Source organism: Euwallacea similis, chromosome 16, assembly GCF_039881205.1.
Source record: "Euwallacea similis isolate ESF13 chromosome 16, ESF131.1, whole genome shotgun sequence".
NCBI lineage: Eukaryota > Metazoa > Arthropoda > Insecta > Coleoptera > Curculionidae > Euwallacea > Euwallacea similis.
Window position 1 is genome coordinate 3,386,841 of NC_089624.1, and position 20,913 is coordinate 3,407,753.

At 32.7% G+C, this 20,913-nt stretch overlaps 3 protein-coding genes and 1 long non-coding RNA gene across 5 annotated transcripts; 1 reads left to right on the plus strand and 3 right to left on the minus strand.

Annotated features, from left to right (window-relative positions):
• Positions 1-1,613: 1,613 nt before the first annotated feature.
• Positions 1,614-3,213, minus strand: AP-1mu (adaptor protein complex 1, mu subunit). The gene is made up of 2 exons (XM_066398084.1): positions 2,034-3,213; positions 1,614-1,977 (listed from the first exon to the last, which is right to left on the minus strand). The coding sequence occupies exons 1-2, from the start codon at positions 3,079-3,081 to the stop codon at positions 1,757-1,759; spliced, it is 1,269 nt and encodes a 422-aa protein (XP_066254181.1). The 5' UTR covers positions 3,082-3,213; the 3' UTR covers positions 1,614-1,756.
• A 1,042-nt stretch (positions 3,214-4,255) lies between these two features.
• On the minus strand, positions 4,256-9,892 carry Ctf4 (Chromosome transmission fidelity 4). Of its 2 annotated transcripts, XM_066397794.1 has the most exons (15): positions 9,770-9,892; positions 9,598-9,712; positions 8,433-8,676; positions 8,108-8,354; positions 7,777-8,058; positions 7,476-7,721; positions 6,721-7,006; positions 5,763-6,049; positions 5,537-5,709; positions 5,229-5,486; positions 4,975-5,178; positions 4,822-4,917; positions 4,694-4,762; positions 4,435-4,644; positions 4,256-4,371 (listed from the first exon to the last, which is right to left on the minus strand). In XM_066397794.1, exons 2-15 carry the CDS (start codon positions 9,672-9,674, stop codon positions 4,279-4,281), a joined length of 2,772 nt encoding a protein of 923 aa, XP_066253891.1. In that variant the 5' UTR covers positions 9,675-9,712; positions 9,770-9,892; the 3' UTR covers positions 4,256-4,278. The 2 variants fall into 2 exon arrangements, with proteins under 2 accessions (XP_066253891.1, XP_066253890.1); XM_066397793.1 differs by having other exon boundaries at positions 9,598-9,886.
• A 4,053-nt stretch (positions 9,893-13,945) lies between these two features.
• On the plus strand, positions 13,946-15,615 carry LOC136414057 (uncharacterized). Its single transcript, XR_010752509.1, has 2 exons — positions 13,946-14,659; positions 15,128-15,615. It is a non-coding gene; the product is annotated as an uncharacterized lncRNA (long non-coding RNA).
• An 837-nt stretch (positions 15,616-16,452) lies between these two features.
• Positions 16,453-20,171, minus strand: Las (lipoyl synthase, mitochondrial). The gene is made up of 8 exons (XM_066398085.1): positions 19,843-20,171; positions 19,606-19,773; positions 18,753-18,921; positions 17,958-18,114; positions 17,833-17,890; positions 17,622-17,780; positions 17,386-17,572; positions 16,453-16,677 (listed from the first exon to the last, which is right to left on the minus strand). Exons 1-8 carry the CDS (start codon positions 19,878-19,880, stop codon positions 16,513-16,515), a joined length of 1,101 nt encoding a protein of 366 aa, XP_066254182.1. The 5' UTR covers positions 19,881-20,171; the 3' UTR covers positions 16,453-16,512.
• Positions 20,172-20,913: the final 742 nt, after the last annotated feature.

The following is a 20,913-nucleotide window of genomic DNA, read 5'->3' on the forward strand; positions in this document are numbered from 1 at the left end:
AGAATGCCCACATTTAATATTCTTTCGACTTTTTTCTTTTATACATATTTTCTTAATTTTCATAAAATGTACATTGATGTATAAGCCTTTGGTAATCCGAGAAAAATATGTCGCAGCTAGAAACTATTATTTAAAAAGAGTGTTTTAAAATTATGCTTTACTCTAAATCTTCGAAAAATAAAATAATGGGTGTATTAATGTTTCAGTATGATAATAATTTGGTAATTAAATCATATAAGCGTCAAAAATCAGTTTAAAAAAAAAATAGGACAAGGTTGTATTCACAATGTTACACGTTTTAATACACCCATCATGTACTTATTTTTCCAAGATCGCAAAGAAAAAACCTGTATGAAATTGGTTTACATTCATGACGACAGTAACACAAACTGACGATGTCATTGGTGTAAATTGGATGACAAGATTATATAGCAGAACGATTGCTGCCGACAATATCACAGTTCTATACGAAGCATCGTATCAGACATTCTTGAAGTATCATGAGCTAGAAAACATAAAAAGAACTCTGAAAACATTTTATTGGGGTACTTTATTGAACTTAACGGTATTCACAAAATAAAGAGCTCTTCCGTGTGGAGCTACTGTTACATATGAGACAAATATTCCTATTTCGATTCTTCGACGTGAGTGCATTTTTTGAAAAAGTATCAGAAAGAAGATTTCAGGATTAAAAATCACACCAAAAATGTACTCCGTTCACCAGATACTTGGAAATCAAAGAAAGTAAAACTGGATTTATCTGCAGTTTACTTTAAGATTTTACGTGTAGATTTTGCTGTTATTTGGAATTGGTGTTTGTAAATGCGAAGTCTTAATAAAAATGAGGTTGGGAGATATTACGGATTATAGTTTATTAAATCACATCAGAGTACCGGATGGACCAAACTCATAGGAAAAAGTAGTACTGCTGATGATGTGTGATATTTTGTTCTTATGTGTCAAAATTGCTGATTGGAAAATAGAATCATTAAAATTTTTAAGAAATTATACTAAGATGGAGTTTTGTCGATGTATTCTACGTCTACCATGAAATATAAAAATTAAAATAAATATTACCTTGAAAAAAAAAGAAATTTCATCGTTTCTAAATGTATAGATGATCTAAAAGTGGAAAAAAGAATGATTGAACCAATGTTTTCCATTTTTCCAATAAGTAGCCATTAAGCTACGCAGTATTTTTAATTCTTTATACAGTTCCCATCTGATTTTGCAAATTTAGAATGGCGCGACAATGAGCTGCCTTATAAAACTTATGTAAATAATATAACTACATTGTGACATCTTTGGGGAGGGTCAAGCAAAAAAGTAAAATCCACTTACGTTTCTTTAGAGAAAAGAGTCAAACTCTGATGCAGAACTTTACCTCTCTTGCTTCTTAGGTATGATTTCAAGCACTAAAACGCAGTGGAATATATTTGTTAAAGTAATAAACATGCACTGATAGAACACAACACCTAATTTTACTGAACAAATTATATCTGTAAAAAATGGACTTTACACGTTTTGCTTCTAACGCGCTCATTTCAATCAATTACAAGAACTTAAACAACTCTTCCTTAATATCATTAAAAAATAAAAAAAACTTCATCACATTGATTATTATAGTAAATTTAATCGTACATAATTTAACAATATTTGGATCACTCATTAATACTTATATAACAGTAATTAAAGTTAGGGAAAAGAAAATTATTCAAACCATTAATTTAACTTAACCATAGCAAAAAAAAACTAATTAATTGGTACGGAGCTGATAATCACCATTTTGTGTTATGTACCTTACCCATGGTAAAGCTTGATAGCCACTCTTCTCTATGATTTTCAAATAACGTACTTGTATGCCTGATGTAGTGAAATAGGGTATTTCAAACTTTACTTGAATGGGGGGTTTTCCCTCTGTGTCTTCACATTCAACACTGGGCAAGCCAAAATGCGCCCTCATCAAGTATTCTTTACCTGAAAACATAATTATTCTCAATAGCACATTGTGAATGTTTAAATTATTGTTTTACCTCCAGGGAACGATTTAATAGTCCAAGTTATGGCATTCTGCTCAGGTGCATATTTAACACTCCCAACTGTAGTCTTAAATTTAGGAGAATCGGCATCTTGAGGCACTGGTATAACTATCTCTACATTATTAGCTGTAGACCTTCTTTTAAATTGCGATTTTGCCTTAATCATATATTCCACACGGCTATGAGCATGCCTCTCAATAACTGACTCAATCCAAATCAAAGGCTTCACGTGAGTGTTCAAACGATATGACATGAGTTCAAACTCTCCATCAGGTGGAATGAAAGAAATGGTTCTATCAATCTCAAAGCGAGATAGTCGTACACACTGATGAAACTTTACATCTTCCAGCTCAACAGACTTGGATTTTCCTCGGCCAGTGCTCTCAAACAATACTTTATCATTGAGACCAAGTCTGAGTTCAGGCATGCCTGAAAGGTACACTCTCATTTTTATTGCACCAACTATTTCACTCCTCAAAACATTCCCATTGGCATTGGCCAACAGATTTACTGACTCAATAACATCCAAGAACACCTCATTTTTCCTGTATTTAATACCCTCAGATCTCCAGGAAACTGCATTAGTTACAGCTACAGGGATTCTTGGCTGAATTTCCAATTTATGACCCTCCTGTGTAATGTACTCTTGTAAAATCTTACTATCTGTTGTTTGAGGATAACCGAAATCAAGTAACTCATCTAACAGCTCATAGATAACTACAAAGTTGTCTCTAATACTCTCTTCTTCAAGCTCTTTGAAATACTCAGTCATGACCTGAACAATTTTGTGCAAGAACACAAAAACCAGGGCTATGTTTGCATTTTTCTTAGTAGTGCTTACAATGTACAAATTGTTAGTTTTTATATAGGCAAAAGTGCAATCTGCAGTTTGTAAAATGGGAGTTAACAATCCTTCTTCTTCCTTTTCCATCAAAAGAGGCATAAACTTCTCGATTACACTCAAGTCAATGTCGCCCCTGTATGTCCGGGATATTAGGACTTTACCTTTTATGTCCAAAATGTATATGGCCGAAGAGGACATTTTGATATAATACTGTTTATTTCGGAAAATAGGTACTACTTTTTCGAAATTTTCATAATCGAATTTTTTTTAGAAAAAAAATACAAATTAACACGTCAACCTCCTTTACACACACGTTAACTGACATATATGACTTATGACTTTGACGTTGAAAGTAAACGTGACGTCAAAAGCGAAGAGTAATTTGATCTACATTTTCCAGCCTGATTGAAACCTAACTCAACTCATTAAAAAAACAGGAATCTAGCCACTGATACGTCATTTAGTTCCGACCTATAATAACCGACGTTAAGCTGCACTACTTCTCATGGGGACATGATAACAGAGTTCCCATGAAGACAAAATAACAGACACCTTTTACTGGCACAACTATGGCCAAACGGAAATTACCCCGTATACATAGTTTAATAATCACTAAACAGGGTAGCCTTTCAGTAATTGTACTATCAAAGTTGATGGGTCCAATCCATCAAAACCATTTTCAGGATGGCGGAATTTCCAATTATTTTAAATAGAAGACCTAATATAACATTTAACTTCTTGAATTCCCTTCAAAATTATACAAATAATTTCCCTCATATTTCCTGTAAGTCTAAAGGCCAAACTTAAGTCTAAGCTTGGCTTAAATTCACTAAACACAAAAATGAGGATAACCGTGAGATAGTACATCCAATTATAGATAAAAAATTGAATTAGACATTTTTCCGTACCTTACACGGTTTCGCTGTAAACCATGCTTTTCTTATTGATCGCATTAAATGGGTGTGGGTCCACCCACTATGTAATATACACATTTATAGACATTTTACCTTAAATTGAGTTCTAATATAACCTGTTGACATTCTGCAACAAAAATCGAACTCCACCATATTTATATTGCGCCACAGCTACACAGAATCCGGTAAATCCCAGATGGTGTTATAAGGAATAATTATTGTCCTTCACTAATCTAAATTTTACTGTATTGGACGCGTTGGTATAAACATTGTACTCGTGAAATGAAAATCAGTAGTGTACCAACAATGCTTGAACACTCTGTACTTCCTCAACGTTTTTAAATATTAATATATCTTATATACCAAATTCTTCGATATAGAATCACTAAAAATTGCGGTATATGAAGCAATAGGAAAGAGGAGTCATAGCCAAACACAAAAAAAAGCGACAAAAGATCAAATAAAAATACCTGTTGAATTATTATTGCTTGGAAAATAAAAACTTATCCAATTTTCTCTGTTTCTCCGCTGGTTTTTCCGAGTCTGAATCTGAAAGCTTCCTTTTCTCAGCTACCTGTATAATTATCAAAACATAAAACATTTAAACCTGACACAAATCATTCATATTTTCCCCTACCTCAAAACTCTGCCTTGGGTCAGGTGTCTCATAGTTTACTCCTGCGTATTTCTCAGAAAGATTCAATGGATTCGTAGCGTTTATCTTCTTTGGCTTCTTCAAAAACGGGTTTAAATTCGGTGTAAGGCTAACAGTTTTATTTGTGTCTTCACTCTCCAATAAAGGCAAGGCATCTTTGGATTGCGACTCATCTTCTTTAAATATTGATTCCTACAACGAGAGACGTAAATTCCGAATACAAAAAAATGTGCCTTTATACTTGAGTATTAATTATTGAAGATTGGCTATTCTCGTTGTTTTCTGAGTTGCTAGCAGCAACAAAAGAGCTCTAAAATTACAATAGAAGACAAATTTAAACTTAAAATAAAACGTAAATGTAATACCAACCTCTTTAATGGACTTTCTACTCTTTGGGGTGAGTTTAGAAAGACTTAATCTGGTAGGTTTGGGCTTAATAACAAGTTGCTCTGGCTGTTGAATACTCTTAAAAAAAATACAAAGAAAAACTACTAATAAAACAAGTTACAAGTCAAAATATACCGACGTGCCAGAGAAATTCTGGGAAGACTCCTCACTTTCATCATTTTGCTGCCTTAAGCGCTCTCCAAGTTCGATAAGTTTATCTGAGAGGCGCTTTTTATTAACTTTACTGGTGTATTTAAGGGCCAAATTGAGTACTTGTTGATTACCGAGAATTTGCATTAATTCAAATGCCCGTTGATCTAGTTCGTTTTTACATGACAACTGAAACATATTTCTGTTTATTTTACCTTAGTAAATTTTAAAGAACTCACTGCAAAAAGTTTCAGTGCAGTTTCCTTGAAATTTCTCTCCACATTCGTGATGTTTAAGTTGGACCAGGTGAAGAGACTCATCTCCAGTTGCGTTTTCTGAGTACTACACTCAGCAAATGGAGGCTGTAAGGGTAATTCACATACCGTAGGTCGTGGTACAAAACCTGGGTACACAGTACCTTTACACCAAATCCCACCCACCGCCTGATAAGACTCAAATACTGCTGTTACGAAGAAATGATCTCCCGGGCTTTTCCTCTAAGATTGAGCGTGTCAAAGAATTATACAACGAATGGCGAAATTCTTACTAGTTCGGTAGTATCACAGAAAGGAATCCACGTATTGCATTTTGGTGGAAATAAGTTCAACATGCCTAAAGAATCCAACATAGCCGGAGTACCCATATCTGAGAAACCCAGCCAATATAAAGTGGATCCAGGGCCTAGAGCGGAGCTCAAATCGTGACTCTCCACATTCATACCTGAAATTTGCACTTTGCAATGAAAGAAATTCTCCGATTGCGCGTGAATTTACCGTCGAATTTGAATAGTTTAATGTTAATGCATTGATCACCTTCTCTGGCAGGTCCGGCGTGATAGGCCACAAGTAATAACTTCTGAAAAGCTGACATGCAAACCACTCGTCCTGGCACCGACACGATGCCTCTTTGAGTGCCAAATATCGAACAAACTCGGATTATGTAGTTGGAAGAAGCGAAACAAACCAAATTCTCTGAAGCCGCTATGAGAACAATGGTTTCGTATTCGAAATTTTGAGTCCATTCTTTGTTGTTTGCAGTTAAGGGAAGGACGAGTAATTGACTGAAATTTTATCATTTTGTTTAAGTGTCGAGACTGTTAAGGTTAATAAAAATTGAAAGATCTCTGAACTAGACGGATAGTTCTACAACATCTAAACTACAAGATTTTGCACAAACAGGGAGACGTTTGACAAAATGTTGCTCTGTTAGGCGATTCAAATATTTGGATAAATAGTTTTATTAATTAAATTAAAAAAAGAAAAAATTTAGAAATTTATTTACAGTAAATCGTGTAATTCCACGATGTGCCTGAACGTATGATAACCCAGTAATAAATTATTATAAGTTGGAAACAACATTGAAAGTCTTTTCTTATATTTTTAATTCGACATTAATTAAATATGGTCAAGGAAAAGTGGATTTAACGAACTCTATGTTTGGATAATATAAAGGGGAAATTGCAACACAGATATTATTAATTGCCTAAAAAAACTTTATAAATTTTAAATTCCAAACTTTGATATTTTTAGAATAACGGCAAAAAACTAATTAACACTTTAACTGTTAATACCCTGTATATTTCTTAAACTAATGACTTTCGAATAAGACATGTATGTTCCAATTGTTACCATTTAACATGTAGTATTTCTAGATTTGAGATTTTCTATTGTTAATAAATCACCCTGTACAATACAAAGAATAATACAAAAAAACAAATAAATGCCCACTTACTTGGAATTTGCGACAGCTAAGGCACCTCTACCGATCGACCCCATGGTATAATCCTTGAAATTCTGAACCATCATACTATTATGGAACGTAGAATCGTGAAATTCCACTTCAATCGTTTTTGAGCTTATTTCATCATCTGCATTACTGCCGTAACATTTAACGATTCCCACATCGTTCCAGCACAAATATCTAGGATCTAAATGTTCAGGTGTACAGGAGGGCATAAATGATGCTTGTAAGGGAATCGCTGGAGAGTGAGGTCTAGGGCTACTTGCTCGAGATGAGGCTACGAAAGTATAAGATAAATGTTATGCAAATTGCTCAAGTTATGAGAATTAAATAATTAATGAACAAAATGAGACACTTAGAAACATTAAAGAATTTTGAAATTTCCTGTCAAAAAGTTAAATAATATGTTTACATGTGCACAATAATTAATAAATGCTCTCCAAAGATATTTCACAAAATTACAGATTTGATGAATACTGTAACGCGAATATTCCGCAATTGAAGACACTGGTGAAGAAAAAGGGGACACTAGATCCAGATCTAGTGATTCTATGCATTAATAATTCTATTTGTTTGTACTTGTCAATACCGGCAACGAAGTTTCAAAATCTTTGATCCTACACAAGTAAAAACCTGGTAGCACATCTCAAAAACTAAGAATTACGTAACAGTTTAAACATTTCGAAGAGCCCCATAAATTCGATTCCAACCGTAAGTATACTGAATTTAAAGTAAAGAATGAATACCTTTACTCCCTTCACCAATACTTTGCAACTCAGGTTCTAAACTTCCAGCCCTGCTTGGCAAGCTTGATAAAGAAACAGCATCATCAACATCTTTCACAGGCTCATCTATAAACTCTCGAAAATCAACCTCATGCTCTGTAAATCCATTCTTGTCTATTGTCTCTTGGTCAATTCTTTGTAACCGGTTGCAATTTGACATTATGCTTAACTGGCCCTCAACATCTGTATATACAATTTCCCCATTTCCTAATAGAATAATACTATATTAGATTGAATTGTAATTAACAATTTGTGAAAACACCTTTAGGGTTCCACATAAGACCACATATAGCTAGGGAACTCTCATGCTTGGAAATTTTATAAATTTTCAAGTTGGAAGTTTCCCAGATTACAAAATCGCCTTCAAGTGTTGCTGCCGCTAAATATTTTCCACAACTCGAATAATTTAAAACTGAATAGTTAACTTTAACGCTGCCGCAAGATAATGTTTCTTCTTTCCAACTTGTTGTGTTCAAGAGTTTAATTGTGTTGTTATGAGGGTAGGCCAAAATGTCACCAGTGTTTGGTTCAAAGTCAAGACGACCTAAAAGTCAATTGTTCGATGGAAACTGACAAAAAAGATTTAAACTTACAAAGAAGTTTTGAGTTGGCAAAACTGTTAACTTTGGGAAAACATAAAATTTCTTTTAATAATAACTCAGAATCAATGTCCCACACTCGAAGGTGCCCATCACCACTTGAAGCAGCTACTTTTGAAGCATTAGGGCAAAGTGCTACACTTAAACAAGGTCCTCCAAGATCTTTAAATTTAGTTTTAACAGTATTTGTGTCTAAATCCATTATAGTTACTTCCATGCCTTCTCCAGCTAAGGCTAAAATCTGTAAAAATATTTTATTGTAATTAGAGATGCTAATTTAAAATTTAACTAGATTGGTGTGCATTTGAATCATTCTTACATTTTTATTTTTGCACACGGCAATTTGATTGAATAGATCAGTAGCTCGGGTGAGTAAATGATCTCTTTCACCTTCAGGGTGGCTTAAGATTTGAATTTCATTGTTACCAGTAGCGACATAGATTTGATCACCTTTATGACGAACACTCAAAGCAAATTCCCCTATACAAGTATGTGTAGGATCAGCACCTTCTTCAACAGACCATATTCGTACATCGCCATCAGCTCCACAGGTCATGAAGTATCTACAAATAAATAAAGAATTTATTTATCTCTTCTTCAGAACACAACATCAAGATTAAAAAGAAATAACAATACTGGTTATGGACTAAAATTATTTTCAAATCATGGGGTAAATTTACAACGGTTAAAACTTTTCTTAAAAACTAATAGCTCTAGTCCTATGAAAACAACAACATACAAACTCTAGATTATTAAACACTAAAATAGCATCCCTTATAAATTGAGCAACTGTTTATCACAGTTAATTAATTACAGTTAAACCTGACATGTTTTATGATCTACTAAATGTAAGATGCACTACACTTTACTGGTTTTTCTCTAATAGGTATAGGTTCCTTGCAAACCTCATCTCTTTATATAAATTAGAACTTTTGGTCTAATAACTGCTGTGCCAAAAAGATCAAACTTTTGTCTGTCATGTGCTAAATATTTGCACAGAATGTACTTCATAATTTTCTCCTGAGATACATCTTGGCTTGTATTTCTCAATAATACCCAATGAACAAGTGAACCTAAAGCAAGCTGGCCCTGTATTGAATTTGCCATAGCAATTTATACAAGTGATATAAATTCTTGAAATTTAATGACAGATAGTAGTCCTCGTAGATTTCTAAGTAGTAGTCTTAAGGTTTTTTGGAAAATTACTTGGCTCACTTACTTGAATAAATGTTGGTAACCTCAGGTTACTTAGCTCTATACATTTTAAATCTGAAGTAAACAGACATTCCAGAGTTCATTGATGAGCCAGTTAACCAGAGAAACTTTTCAAAAAATAACTTAGTTGCGGAGTATATGAACCTCATCAAAGATAATTTTATTTTTTCTCTACCTACAGACAATTTGGGGGGTTCATATCGATATATACAAGGGAAAAGTGTTCATAGCATTGAAACAATATAAAATTTGAGGGAGAGAGAACTTACTCTCCATCAGTAGAATAACAAACATCTGTATGACCATCTTCGTGGGCGTATCGCAATGGCTCATGGATTATATTCATTGCTAAGAGTTAAAAAACGGTTTATATGCAATAATTGTCTAAAAATACAAATAGTCGCGAATAAAATTAAGTTAATAAACTACAAATAACACAACCTATTTTTTCTTCTCGAAATTGAAATCCCGCCATATTTTGGCAGATGGTGGTAAATGTCAAATATGGTCATGGACAGAAAATTCCTCCCAGTGTATCTCGTTTGCACCTGTGGCAGAACGCACTGAACAGACAAAAGGTTGATTTTATTTATTGCCGAACTAAATGAATGTTTCTACACTACTTTATGGAATAAAGTTCGGTTATCACTTCTCAGCGTGCAGTATTAATATAAAGACCGATGTATTTTATGTATTTATTTCGATGTCTGTGCCTTAAGCCCATGTGGTTTCTTTCAGTTGAAACTTAGATAAAATAATAGCTGATAAATCAAAACAAACGATAAGACATTTACGAACATTCTTAGTCTTCGGTTCTCCGTTGAGGTCTTAATTCGCAGTTTTCAGGGCTTGCAAACATTGACAATGTTCCAAGTCCTGAATTAGCTGCCCCATCACAAAACCTAGGACAAGTGCTAACATCTGCGTCAAAATTTAAAATAATAAGTCCTAGGATCTCTCTCAAAACCAAGAACAACAAATCCTAGGACCTGCCTCAAAACCTAGAACAAGTCCTAGGACCTGCCTCAAAATCTAAGATAACACTACTGTATTAAATTAAAAACGCTACAAAACACATTCAGTTCTATTAAATTTGCGATAAAGAACGCTCCTGTACCGAAAGTGTAAGATAGTACTAAAATCCAGCAATAAGGAGCAAACTAAATATACCTCAAACCATAATCAAAATAAACAATTTTTTTATTTTCCGCATATGTTTTGCTTTGGTAGTGATTACTTCGCGATTTAAGTCCTCCATTAAATGGTTATAAATTTCATATTGTGCATGGAATGTTACAATGGTAAAAATCCACGTATAGTAAATGAGTTCAACAGCGGGCATTATTAAACCTTCTGATTTATCAAAATTGGAACATTACACTTTGAAAAATTTCACTCGTAATTTATTAACGTACAGAAAATTTACTAATAATTCATCCAGTATCGCAACCACAAATGACATATTTTAATTAAGATTAGCTTTATCTGACCTCATTCGATGGGGTGAAAACGAGGACTCCAAGTACAGAGAGGACCAGAAGTAGGTACCGCATACATTCATTGATATTGCAAAGTTTTTTTTTATGAAAATGCTCGAACACGACAAATCTTTGTTTTTCAGTGCAGCATTTTAGACGAATATACAGGGTCACCAATGTATAGCAGACAAATGTAATTTAATATATTTTTTCCCGCGGAACCCCTTAATGAAATTTTTGAATTCCTTATGAGATTCTAAACGTTCTAATTCAAACTCGGCAAAAATGCCATTTTGAAAATTTCTCCATCTGTTCAGGTCGTAAACGATAACAGGCAACGAGCCATATGTTTTATAAGCTAAGATCTATGAGCAAAAGTTTAATAAACATTGACTTTTCTTAATTAAATTTTTACTCAATTGCTATGGGAACACCCTGTACACCCCCTATGTTGTGAAATTCCAATTTTGTTTCTGGAACGTTTGTTTTGCCCTAGTTCCGTGCATCAAATTCCGAGTGCTCGAGCGTGACCCCAGTATAGCGAGACACCCAGTATTTAGAATAATTTTCCTATTAAGTATTTGGACTGAAGCCAAGTGGAAAATGGTTATTAAAAAAAAATAGCGCGCTTAAAATGGCACTTTACAGCTGTAGAAAAATCGGCGATTTTAGTGTGTTCGTTCCCACGAACCTGCGATTTAGGTTCGGATGTTCAATCATAACTTAATCTTACTGCCAAAATTAAATGGCATTGCAACGAATTTCTTATAGCTACCACCAATATAAGAAGGTTGACTTTGACCGAACCAAGCTAAAGCGATGATTACAGAACCGAGCCTTAATCTTCAATTTCCAAGTCATGTCTTAGCCAAGCTCATTCACTAAAATAAAAATAAAGCACATTCACCATTAACTGGTTATGCGAATGATTCTTTGATGATAAGATTTAATAGTCGACAAAATTGTCAGCTGTTGACAACATAATCAAACTGGCCACATTAAGTTGACGACACTGATAAAAATCTGGTTTTTATCGTGATAAAAATAATGTTTTTATCGATGTCTGGAAGACTTACTCGGTAGGAAATTGATATGATCGAGAGAAAATCGAACGTTTTGAAAGATGAATGAATTTGTCATATAAATCCTTGCAATTTTAACGAATTAATGCAGGAATTTTGGTCCTCTCTGTATCCTTACACTTATTGAAAGAGACAGAATTTTTATCTCAGTGCGTTTATATCACGCTACTATGTTTTCTTAATTAAAAACCAATCATTAATAAAGTACTTTGTTGCAAGAAGTATGGAGATTCAATTAGTATGAATGAACCTGTTTGTCCGATAAGGCAATAAATTTTATATTAAATAAATACGTATAGGTAAAGGATTCAATATATTATGTACTTATAAAAAGTAGGTACACATATGGATGCGGCACTATTCGCTTGGAAAAATCTTCTGCTAAATTTTGAGGAAACTAGAAAAACACCAATTATTAAAAACATTTAAAAAAATCATCAATATGAAGTTTTACTCACAATTTTACTCATCATAAAAGTTGAAAACGCGCCTGCACATCCCCCTCAGCGCAATCTCATGGTCGCCACAGGGATATACAAATGTATAACCCAGTTTAGTGAAATTTCTGGGTCGATTATGTGGCACACCCTGTAGCTGCCAGACAGAAATTAAAATAATTGCGAGAATAACAAATATATGAGATTTCAGCAGCATTTTTGTAGCTTTAAAGTCTGCAAAATGCCTCGTATTTTAAGAGTGGTACCCGTTGGCGCAATATATTGTTTATTGTACACATGTGCTGATAATTGTGTTGACAGGGAATACAAACAATAATATGGGTTTCAATATAATAATGCGCAAATCAGCTATAATAAACAATAAATTTAAGAGTAGTTGAAAAGGCGCGCGATATGGCTGCATTAATTAAATACATCGAAATTCGCGGAACAGTTATAGGGAATCATGGTTGTTAACAGATGTGCCGTAATCGAATAATATTATATTATCGGTTTCCTGGAGCATATCAGCAAATAGTGTAATTAATTTGAAATAATAATACGCCGTACATCTTGCTCGTCATATCTTTTTATAGACCGTTTAGTAACTTTTTGAATTGCGCTAAACACATTTAAATACTTCAAGGTGCAGGGTGTTTATTAAATAGGGATATAAAATTTAGTTTCTTAATTTAATCAAAATAAGACAAAATATACTTGAAACAAGGCGAAACCGTGCAATTTTATAGCTTCAAAAGTTTTTGAGGTTTTTTGTCGACTTTTGCGGTGAATATCTACTACGAATACAATAATAGAATTTTGTGTAGTATTATTACCCGTGAAATTTAAAAATACTGTAAAAAAATTATTTTAGTGAAACAAAAGAGCTTAGATATAAAATTTGAATTTTTGTAATGGAACCCCCGGTACTTATATTATTTTATTATAAATCGCTTTCTTTATGCTCATTTCAAAAATATAGGATTTCCTGAATTTATTTTCCAGTCTCAACAAATTATTATTATTTCTCAAATAAATGATTTGTGTTTTATAAGGATTGTGTGCGAAGGCGATAAAAAGCACCTGAATTTTAATAGGTTAAAGATATAAAATTAAATTGTTTTATTCGTCTTACACACAATTTGAATGGAACGCCAATAATTCGTTTAAGAGAAAATGAGTAGAGGTAACATCACTAACCCTTACATTTTTGAAATCAGCATAAAGCCCATCTAATAAAACAATAATATACAGGACGTTCCATTACAAAAATCGAAATTTTATGTAGTAGCTCATTAGTTCTACATCGAATACGAAACTAAAAAAAAAACATTTCTTGTTAATTTCAACTGAAAAACTCCATCTAAGTCATTTACATAAATAATTAATATACCTACTTTCTTAACTTTCCCTATGGCATTATAGAAAAAAAAACGAAATGCGTTGCAAAGAATTTCCTGTGGCTCATGTTAATAAAATATATTTTAACAAACTACTGAAGCAGTGTATTAAATTTATGAAAGGACAAGTTTAAAATGTTCGTTTTTTGTGGATATCTCTAAAAGTATTCAGATTTTTACTAATTTCATTGCAAATTCTAAACGAACATTCAGTTGTTCATATTTTTCTTAATTTAACCAATTCGGTGTTTCTTATGAGTTAGAAGATTTCCATACATTTCTGCGAATTTACAGCACTCTGTATATCGAGAGCGAATGCATGATGGAAAAAACCATTGTTAGCAAGTGTCAAGAGCCTCTTAAGCATACATGGGGGGGTTCCTTTGATGTGAACCAGACACATTTGACTTATCTCCTTATTTGAATGAAGTATGATGGCCAGTGCAGATTAATTACCAGAGTTCACACATGTTCTTGCAGATTTATCTATATCTTTCAATTCTATAACGATGGATAAAAAAATTACGTCAAAAGTGAAATCAAGACACCCCCACTATTCATTATAAAGCCGAACCAACAAACCTGGTCTTTTATGTATATAATGAGAAGGCAGCTTCATTCATTGAGGCAAAAGCTATCGCACTGAATACGCGTACACTCACACGTCTTAAAAAAATTTAGTAATTTTTCGCCTTGCTAGGGATCAACATCTTTGATCCAACATGAGTTTGATCTACATGATAAAGCGAAGATTGTTGATCTTTTTAATGGTGATCCTGATAGCCAATCAGATACACACCTTCCTGGCCATGCCAGTGGAGAGCACCAATGGAGCTAAAGTGGTGAAAGCGGGGAACGAGACGGAGACTGTTATTTGTATCTATGGATTTGAAAATGTGAATGGCACGTGTAGGGAGATATTTTGATTAATGTGGTAAGTTAACATAAAAACATCATTATTAGGGCGAATTTTGAAAAAACAAATAACGTTATTTTAAAGTAAACTTGAAACCAAATTATGCACATACATAACTAACCCAAATATTAAAAAAATGGCACTCTGGTAATATTCATTTAATTTCCTTGTAACTCTAGCATTAAATCTTATCCCAAAGTCTGAATCTGAAATTTCAGCATTTTTTTCATTGCATTACATCTCAGATAAAAAAAAACCTGAAGGGAAATTTCCTATGCTATTCTCCATTTATACGACATTTGGTCAAAAATTTCGTAACAGAGGATGTAACCTTCGAACTTTGATAAAACCCACTGAATTACTAAGATTAAATTTGAAAAATTAATTACATATGACACAGGGTCAGGAAGTATATTTTTGGCGATTAGATCACCCACTTTGTATCCTATAAAATGCAATTGAAAATGTCAACTTTTTCTTTTCCAGATGCTGAAAGCCAAACGGAAATCATCGTACAAATCATTAAAAAAATGCTCTGGCTGGGTATGAAAGGGAGGATTGAATGATTTGTCACATTGAGAATATTTATTAAATTATTTATTTTAATTTAGGACTTTTTAAATTTTAAACTTACACGTGGTTTGTGAAAGAAATGTTGAAATTTTCGAAGAATGACAAAGGAAAAATTGGATTATTCCGGTTTGAAGTTACGATCTACAGTGGCGTTACTTAATAAATATGTATATATAATTATTTTTATTATAAAACAGAGCGCCTCTTAAGCCCGGATTTTTGTATTAAAAATCATGCTGATCTGTACGTAGGTACTTATACAAATAATACAAATTTTAGATTCGAATAAGACAGTAAATCTCTCCAATATCATATGTAAGATGTAGATAAGTAAATAATTTGTATTTATTATTGATACTACGAATTTTATATTATATTATAAGTTGCTCTAACAACTACAATGACTGATTTCAATCCTCAATATGCCCTCATATTAGTGCCGACCCTGTCGCTTGCAGCACTTAATCGCATTAAATGTTAATAAGGCTTAATAAAAGTGCTGTCGTGGAAATTCCCGTCCACTAAAACCACAATCTGTCGCATCTTTAAGTAGCAGGCAACATTTGTCTGTCGGCTGCGTAACAATAATTCTTAGAAGGCGTTTTAAAACATAATATTACCATGCACGAGTGGAAAAGTTTCTTTCAGGTTCAGGTTTCTGGGAATTTATATGCATATAGTATTGGATGATCTAGAGATACCATCGTTTTTTTAAAAGACACTAAAGTTGAAAACTTTTAGAACTTCAAAAAAATAGTAACCACATCAACACAAAATCCATATTCATGTTAACTTTTAAGCGTTTTAGTATTTATACACGGTTTTGTCATATTTGGATCAGTTTGTATTTTATAATAATCACTCTTACCTAACACGTGCTTTTTAATAGAACAAATGAAAGAGAAGTTTAATCATTATTCTCGAATATTTTTTATATATACATATATATAGTATTATCCCTAAATGAATTGCATTTGTAATTCTTAATCATGGTAATATTATTCTCAGGGTGGTTCAAGCACCAGCTCTGGTTCAGCCAAGTCGATTGTTGAACTGTCATTGCACAACTATACCTTATAAATTTTAGAAGCTGTGCAACGACAAAAAGGAAATATGCAGAAAACTCAGAGTTAAAATTTGTTTTAATCATAATCTTACAATAATATAAAAAGTTGAATTTCATTCAAGTTTGCCTTGTTCGAGGTTTTTATTGGGTTTTAAGACAGACAAAAAAACCATTAACACGCCATAAAATCTTTATTCACTTAAACAAAAACTTCAAATAATATATCTATTTTTTAAGAACCATTAGATTGCCGATTTTTCAAAATACTAGAAATGAAAAACTCGCCTGCCTTGTAAGAACTCCTGACCAAAGGTCCACTAGCAACATAAAGAAATCCCATTTCTTTACCTATTGTCTCCCAATGTTTGTATTTGGTAGGAGTAATGTATTCTACCACCTGGAAAAAGTCAAAATTTGACATAAATCTTTTAAAAAGCTGATAACCGCTGCGCATATTACATATTTCTCAATTTCAAGGATGAAGATATTTTTTTAAAATCATTGTACCAAACACTTACGAAAAGTAACTTTATTTACAATCATATATGTATGTATGTATATATGTAATGTTGTGTGTTCTTTGTCGCTTTATACCACTTTTTTTTACTTTTTAGCCTTGTTAGCCGAATTAAAATAAAAAGAGACAGTTGAAATGTTACTACCTAAACAAGAGAACTTAAAACTGGAAAATTTGAACTTTCAGCTTTATTTAAAAAGTGGGAAAATAATAGTAATTCTTAAATAGGCCAAAGGATCAATACAATATTAGCTACAAATTAGTATTAGTTTGATAGGTTACTTAAAGCATCAGGTTCCTATAGTTGCAAATATTGTGGTACCATTATTTTTGTCAATTTCGTCCCTGCTCATGTAACCTTGAAAACGCCTGTTTTTCTTATTCCCATTAGTAACAAAACACGCTAAATTGATTTAAAATCCTGAATAGAGAACATATTTGATCTTTTTGCCTATTTGCGAAATATAAAATCTCGATATACATTTTATATACAACTCAGAGAAATGTCCATTTTTTTTCAACACTTGAATACTTCATTTCAAGAATTCTGGGCAACGGTTTTCAGTTGAGAAACATCGCATTATTTACCTTCAAATGACGTTTGGTAGGTTGCATATACTGTCCTAAAGTGACGCAATCTACCCGAGCTGTTCTCAAGTCTTTCAAAGTATTTTCCACCTCCTCATCCCTTTCTCCCAATCCCAGCATAATCGAGGATTTTGTTATCAAATCCTCATTCATATTTTTGGCGTTTTCCAAGGTAAAAAGCGACTGCCTACCATATAGATTTACCAAATTCATAGAGAAACAGAGAAAATTCTTACCTGTACTTAGCCCTTCTGTCTCTAACATAAGGGGTTAATTTCTCCACTGTTTCTATATTGTGAGCATATACGTCTAATCCACTATTAACAATATTTTTAACCTGCTCTAAATTACCACTGAAATCTGGGACAAGGCACTCAACAAGAATGCTCTTATTTCTGAAGAAAACATTCCAAATTAATTAATTGTTGATATAATTCATCAACAAACCTTGATTTAATTTCCCTGACAGTTTGAGCAAAGTGATTCGATCCTCCATCTGGCAAATCTTGAGAAATATAATTAATTAAATACTTCTTATAATAAACCATACTTTTTGCACAAATTTACCATACCATCTCTATCAACTGACGTTAGAACAATGTAATCTAGACCCCATGAGGCTATAGCTTGGGCTGTATTTACTGGTTCATTAGGATCAGGCAGAGGGGGTGCTCTAGATGTTTTTATTGAACAAAACCTACATCCCCTAGTGCACGTGTCTCCAAGCAACTAAACAATAGAAATTGGAAAGTTAAGAATTAGCATTTAATAATAAAAAATATATAAAATACAAAATACATATTAAGAAGAAATCTATAGGGTGTCTTAAAATAAGCAGAAGAGATTTAAAAACCCGTTTGGAAACGAAACATGCCCAATTATGTTTATAATTTTAGACTTTACATAAAAATGCAACAAAATTAGCATTTTTCTATTAAAAAAAAATGCTAATTTTAATAAGCTGATTTTGGTTCTGATGTGAGATTAATTCATTTTGGCTTAACATTGATTTATTCCAATCTGTGAGTTCCACTTTTAATTCACTTAATAAATTTATGAGTAGATTTGCTTCTTTCAGTAAGCCATGACTTTGTCCACTTTAATCTGGTTTACGTTTATTTTTGTTTTAATGACAGAGTGCTAAGGTTACGGTAATCACATCGTTGTCGGATAATTTGGGCATTATCTTTCATGTGACGTCGCTTGTTGATTGCCAAAAATTTATCAAAAGTCTAAAGTATCGAGGGAATGTATGAAGACATATATGTGTGAGGTGTCATTGGATATTATATTTTTTAAATTGTTTTAAAATATTTTTCTCTAATTTTTGATCACTCTCTTCTATGATATAGCTTCACCTTTCTTACCATTATTGTGGCAGTTTGTGTCCCATGTTCTCCACCACCCCAACATTCTCCAATGTTTGGACACCTAGCTTCCTCACACACAGTATGAAGTTTAAGATCTCTTAATTGTTCTTTAATTTTCATGTAATTTTTCCCCATAGGTATTGTTCTTTTTAACCATGGTGGTAACCTGAAGGAAAAATGCAAATGAAAACTTTCACTCCATTCTAGAGCTGGAGAGCATAAATAATGAAATATAAAAATTTAGTTTAAGACTGAAGCGTCATGGTAGAGTAGTAAAATCACTAAAACACAGATTCACAAGGGGGTACACAAGGGATTACATTAAGAGGTAGTCATCTATAGGACTGGGCAATATTGCAAGTTGCCTATTGACAATTCATTGCTACTTACCTACAGATAAATATCAGTTATTGATGACCAGAGAGTTATAGGTTTATCAATACTTATTGCTGTATTAACAGTTAGCAACATTTTGACAATCTTTAAAGCAGCATCAAATAATTATTATATGTTATAAGTATATGAGTGAGCATACTAACTATTATTATAGAAAATATAAAAGTCTGTAGCAATTATATGTATTGTTTGTCTTTTACTGATTTATAAAGGTGGATCAGGAATAGATATTAAAATTATCATCTGTTAAATGAGTGTTATACTGGCAAACACATTAAAAAGTTGTGGATATCACAATGGCAACATTACAAAAAGTATGTGTCTTTTCAACTTTAAGGCATAAATACAGATCCAAGTTCTGTTAAATTTTTTGAGGTTAGATATAATAGGAGAATGTAACTAAATTTTTTATTTTTCTTACTAATTTAACATTTACTTAGCAAGGATTATTTACCTCAATCTCTGGTCTTCCCCCTTTTCCCTTTTCAATTTTCCATCATACTCCTCCCAAACTTCAACTTCATCTTTTAGAACAGCCTTCGGATCTTGTATAAAGTCTTGTAAGCTTGGGCCATTGACTATTTTTTCACGTAGTGCCTCTAAATGAGACTTTCTCCTAACTCTAGGTTTAAATATTTGTGTGTATGAAATTTGATTATGTAATTTTACCATAACTAAAGGGAATACTTACTGTCCCTCGAGGATTGTTAGGAACTTTGATTTCAGCATACTTTCTTCAAATAATCAACAATTTTAAATAAAGATTTTATTATTTTGAGGTGGGTTAATGCTAATCTCACTTAAGATATTTCTACCACTTAATATTGGATACAAAGATTTATGAATGGAGTTAGTCACAGGTCAAAGTGAAGTATTAGTTATCCAGTTTGTTTATGTTACCATACTGTCAAGTCGCCATCAGCTGATGGACCGTAGGGAAAACAAAGCTATGTTTACCATTTATTTTTAATGTAATTATCGTCGAAATGGTTATGTAAACCAAATTTAACAATAAATGTGAATATTATTATACAAGACACCTAAGGCATAATTGCATATGTTGATCTATTTGTAGTAGAATATTACAATATATGTGTCGGAAAATATCTTGAGGAATCTTTCCAAGAACTGCTTAGAAGTATTACACTGATATCACAGATCATTTATGAAGCAAGAGCAAGGCAAATTAAAAGCCGTAAGCCGCATACGTTATTAGTTTCCTTTTTTAGTTTTAGCTTAGATTTTTCTGTAGTAATTTATGCGATAAAATTTGGTTGTGTTTCCTGGCAGTTACTGCACGGTTGAGATAAAAAAAACTTTAAATTTGCTGAGCAGTGCATACCTGTCGTGGTGACTCATAGATTCCGGTCTGTGTCTTTTCTTACATTTATTTTTATTAAAATTTTTATTATTTATATAGGTATTCATTTTTATGTCCTTACGATTTTTTCTAGTTTAAATTTAAACGAAATATTAACTACTAGATAAAAACGCACCATAAAGCAACATTTGTATACATTTTTGACATGTCCCGAACTAGCTGTCTTACTTCAAGACCTCTCGCAGTAGATTCATTACACAATTACACTAAATTTGAACATAATAAAATTTAGTTCTCCCAAATTTGCGATTAAGAAAGTTCCGGTACAGCAAATACCTAAAAGTTAGTAAGGGTAATTATTTAAGAAATTCTTTGAAGTAGGCCGGGAAGCGTAGACGTAGAGCGTAGATTAAGCCACTTGTTATTTACCATCATACATCT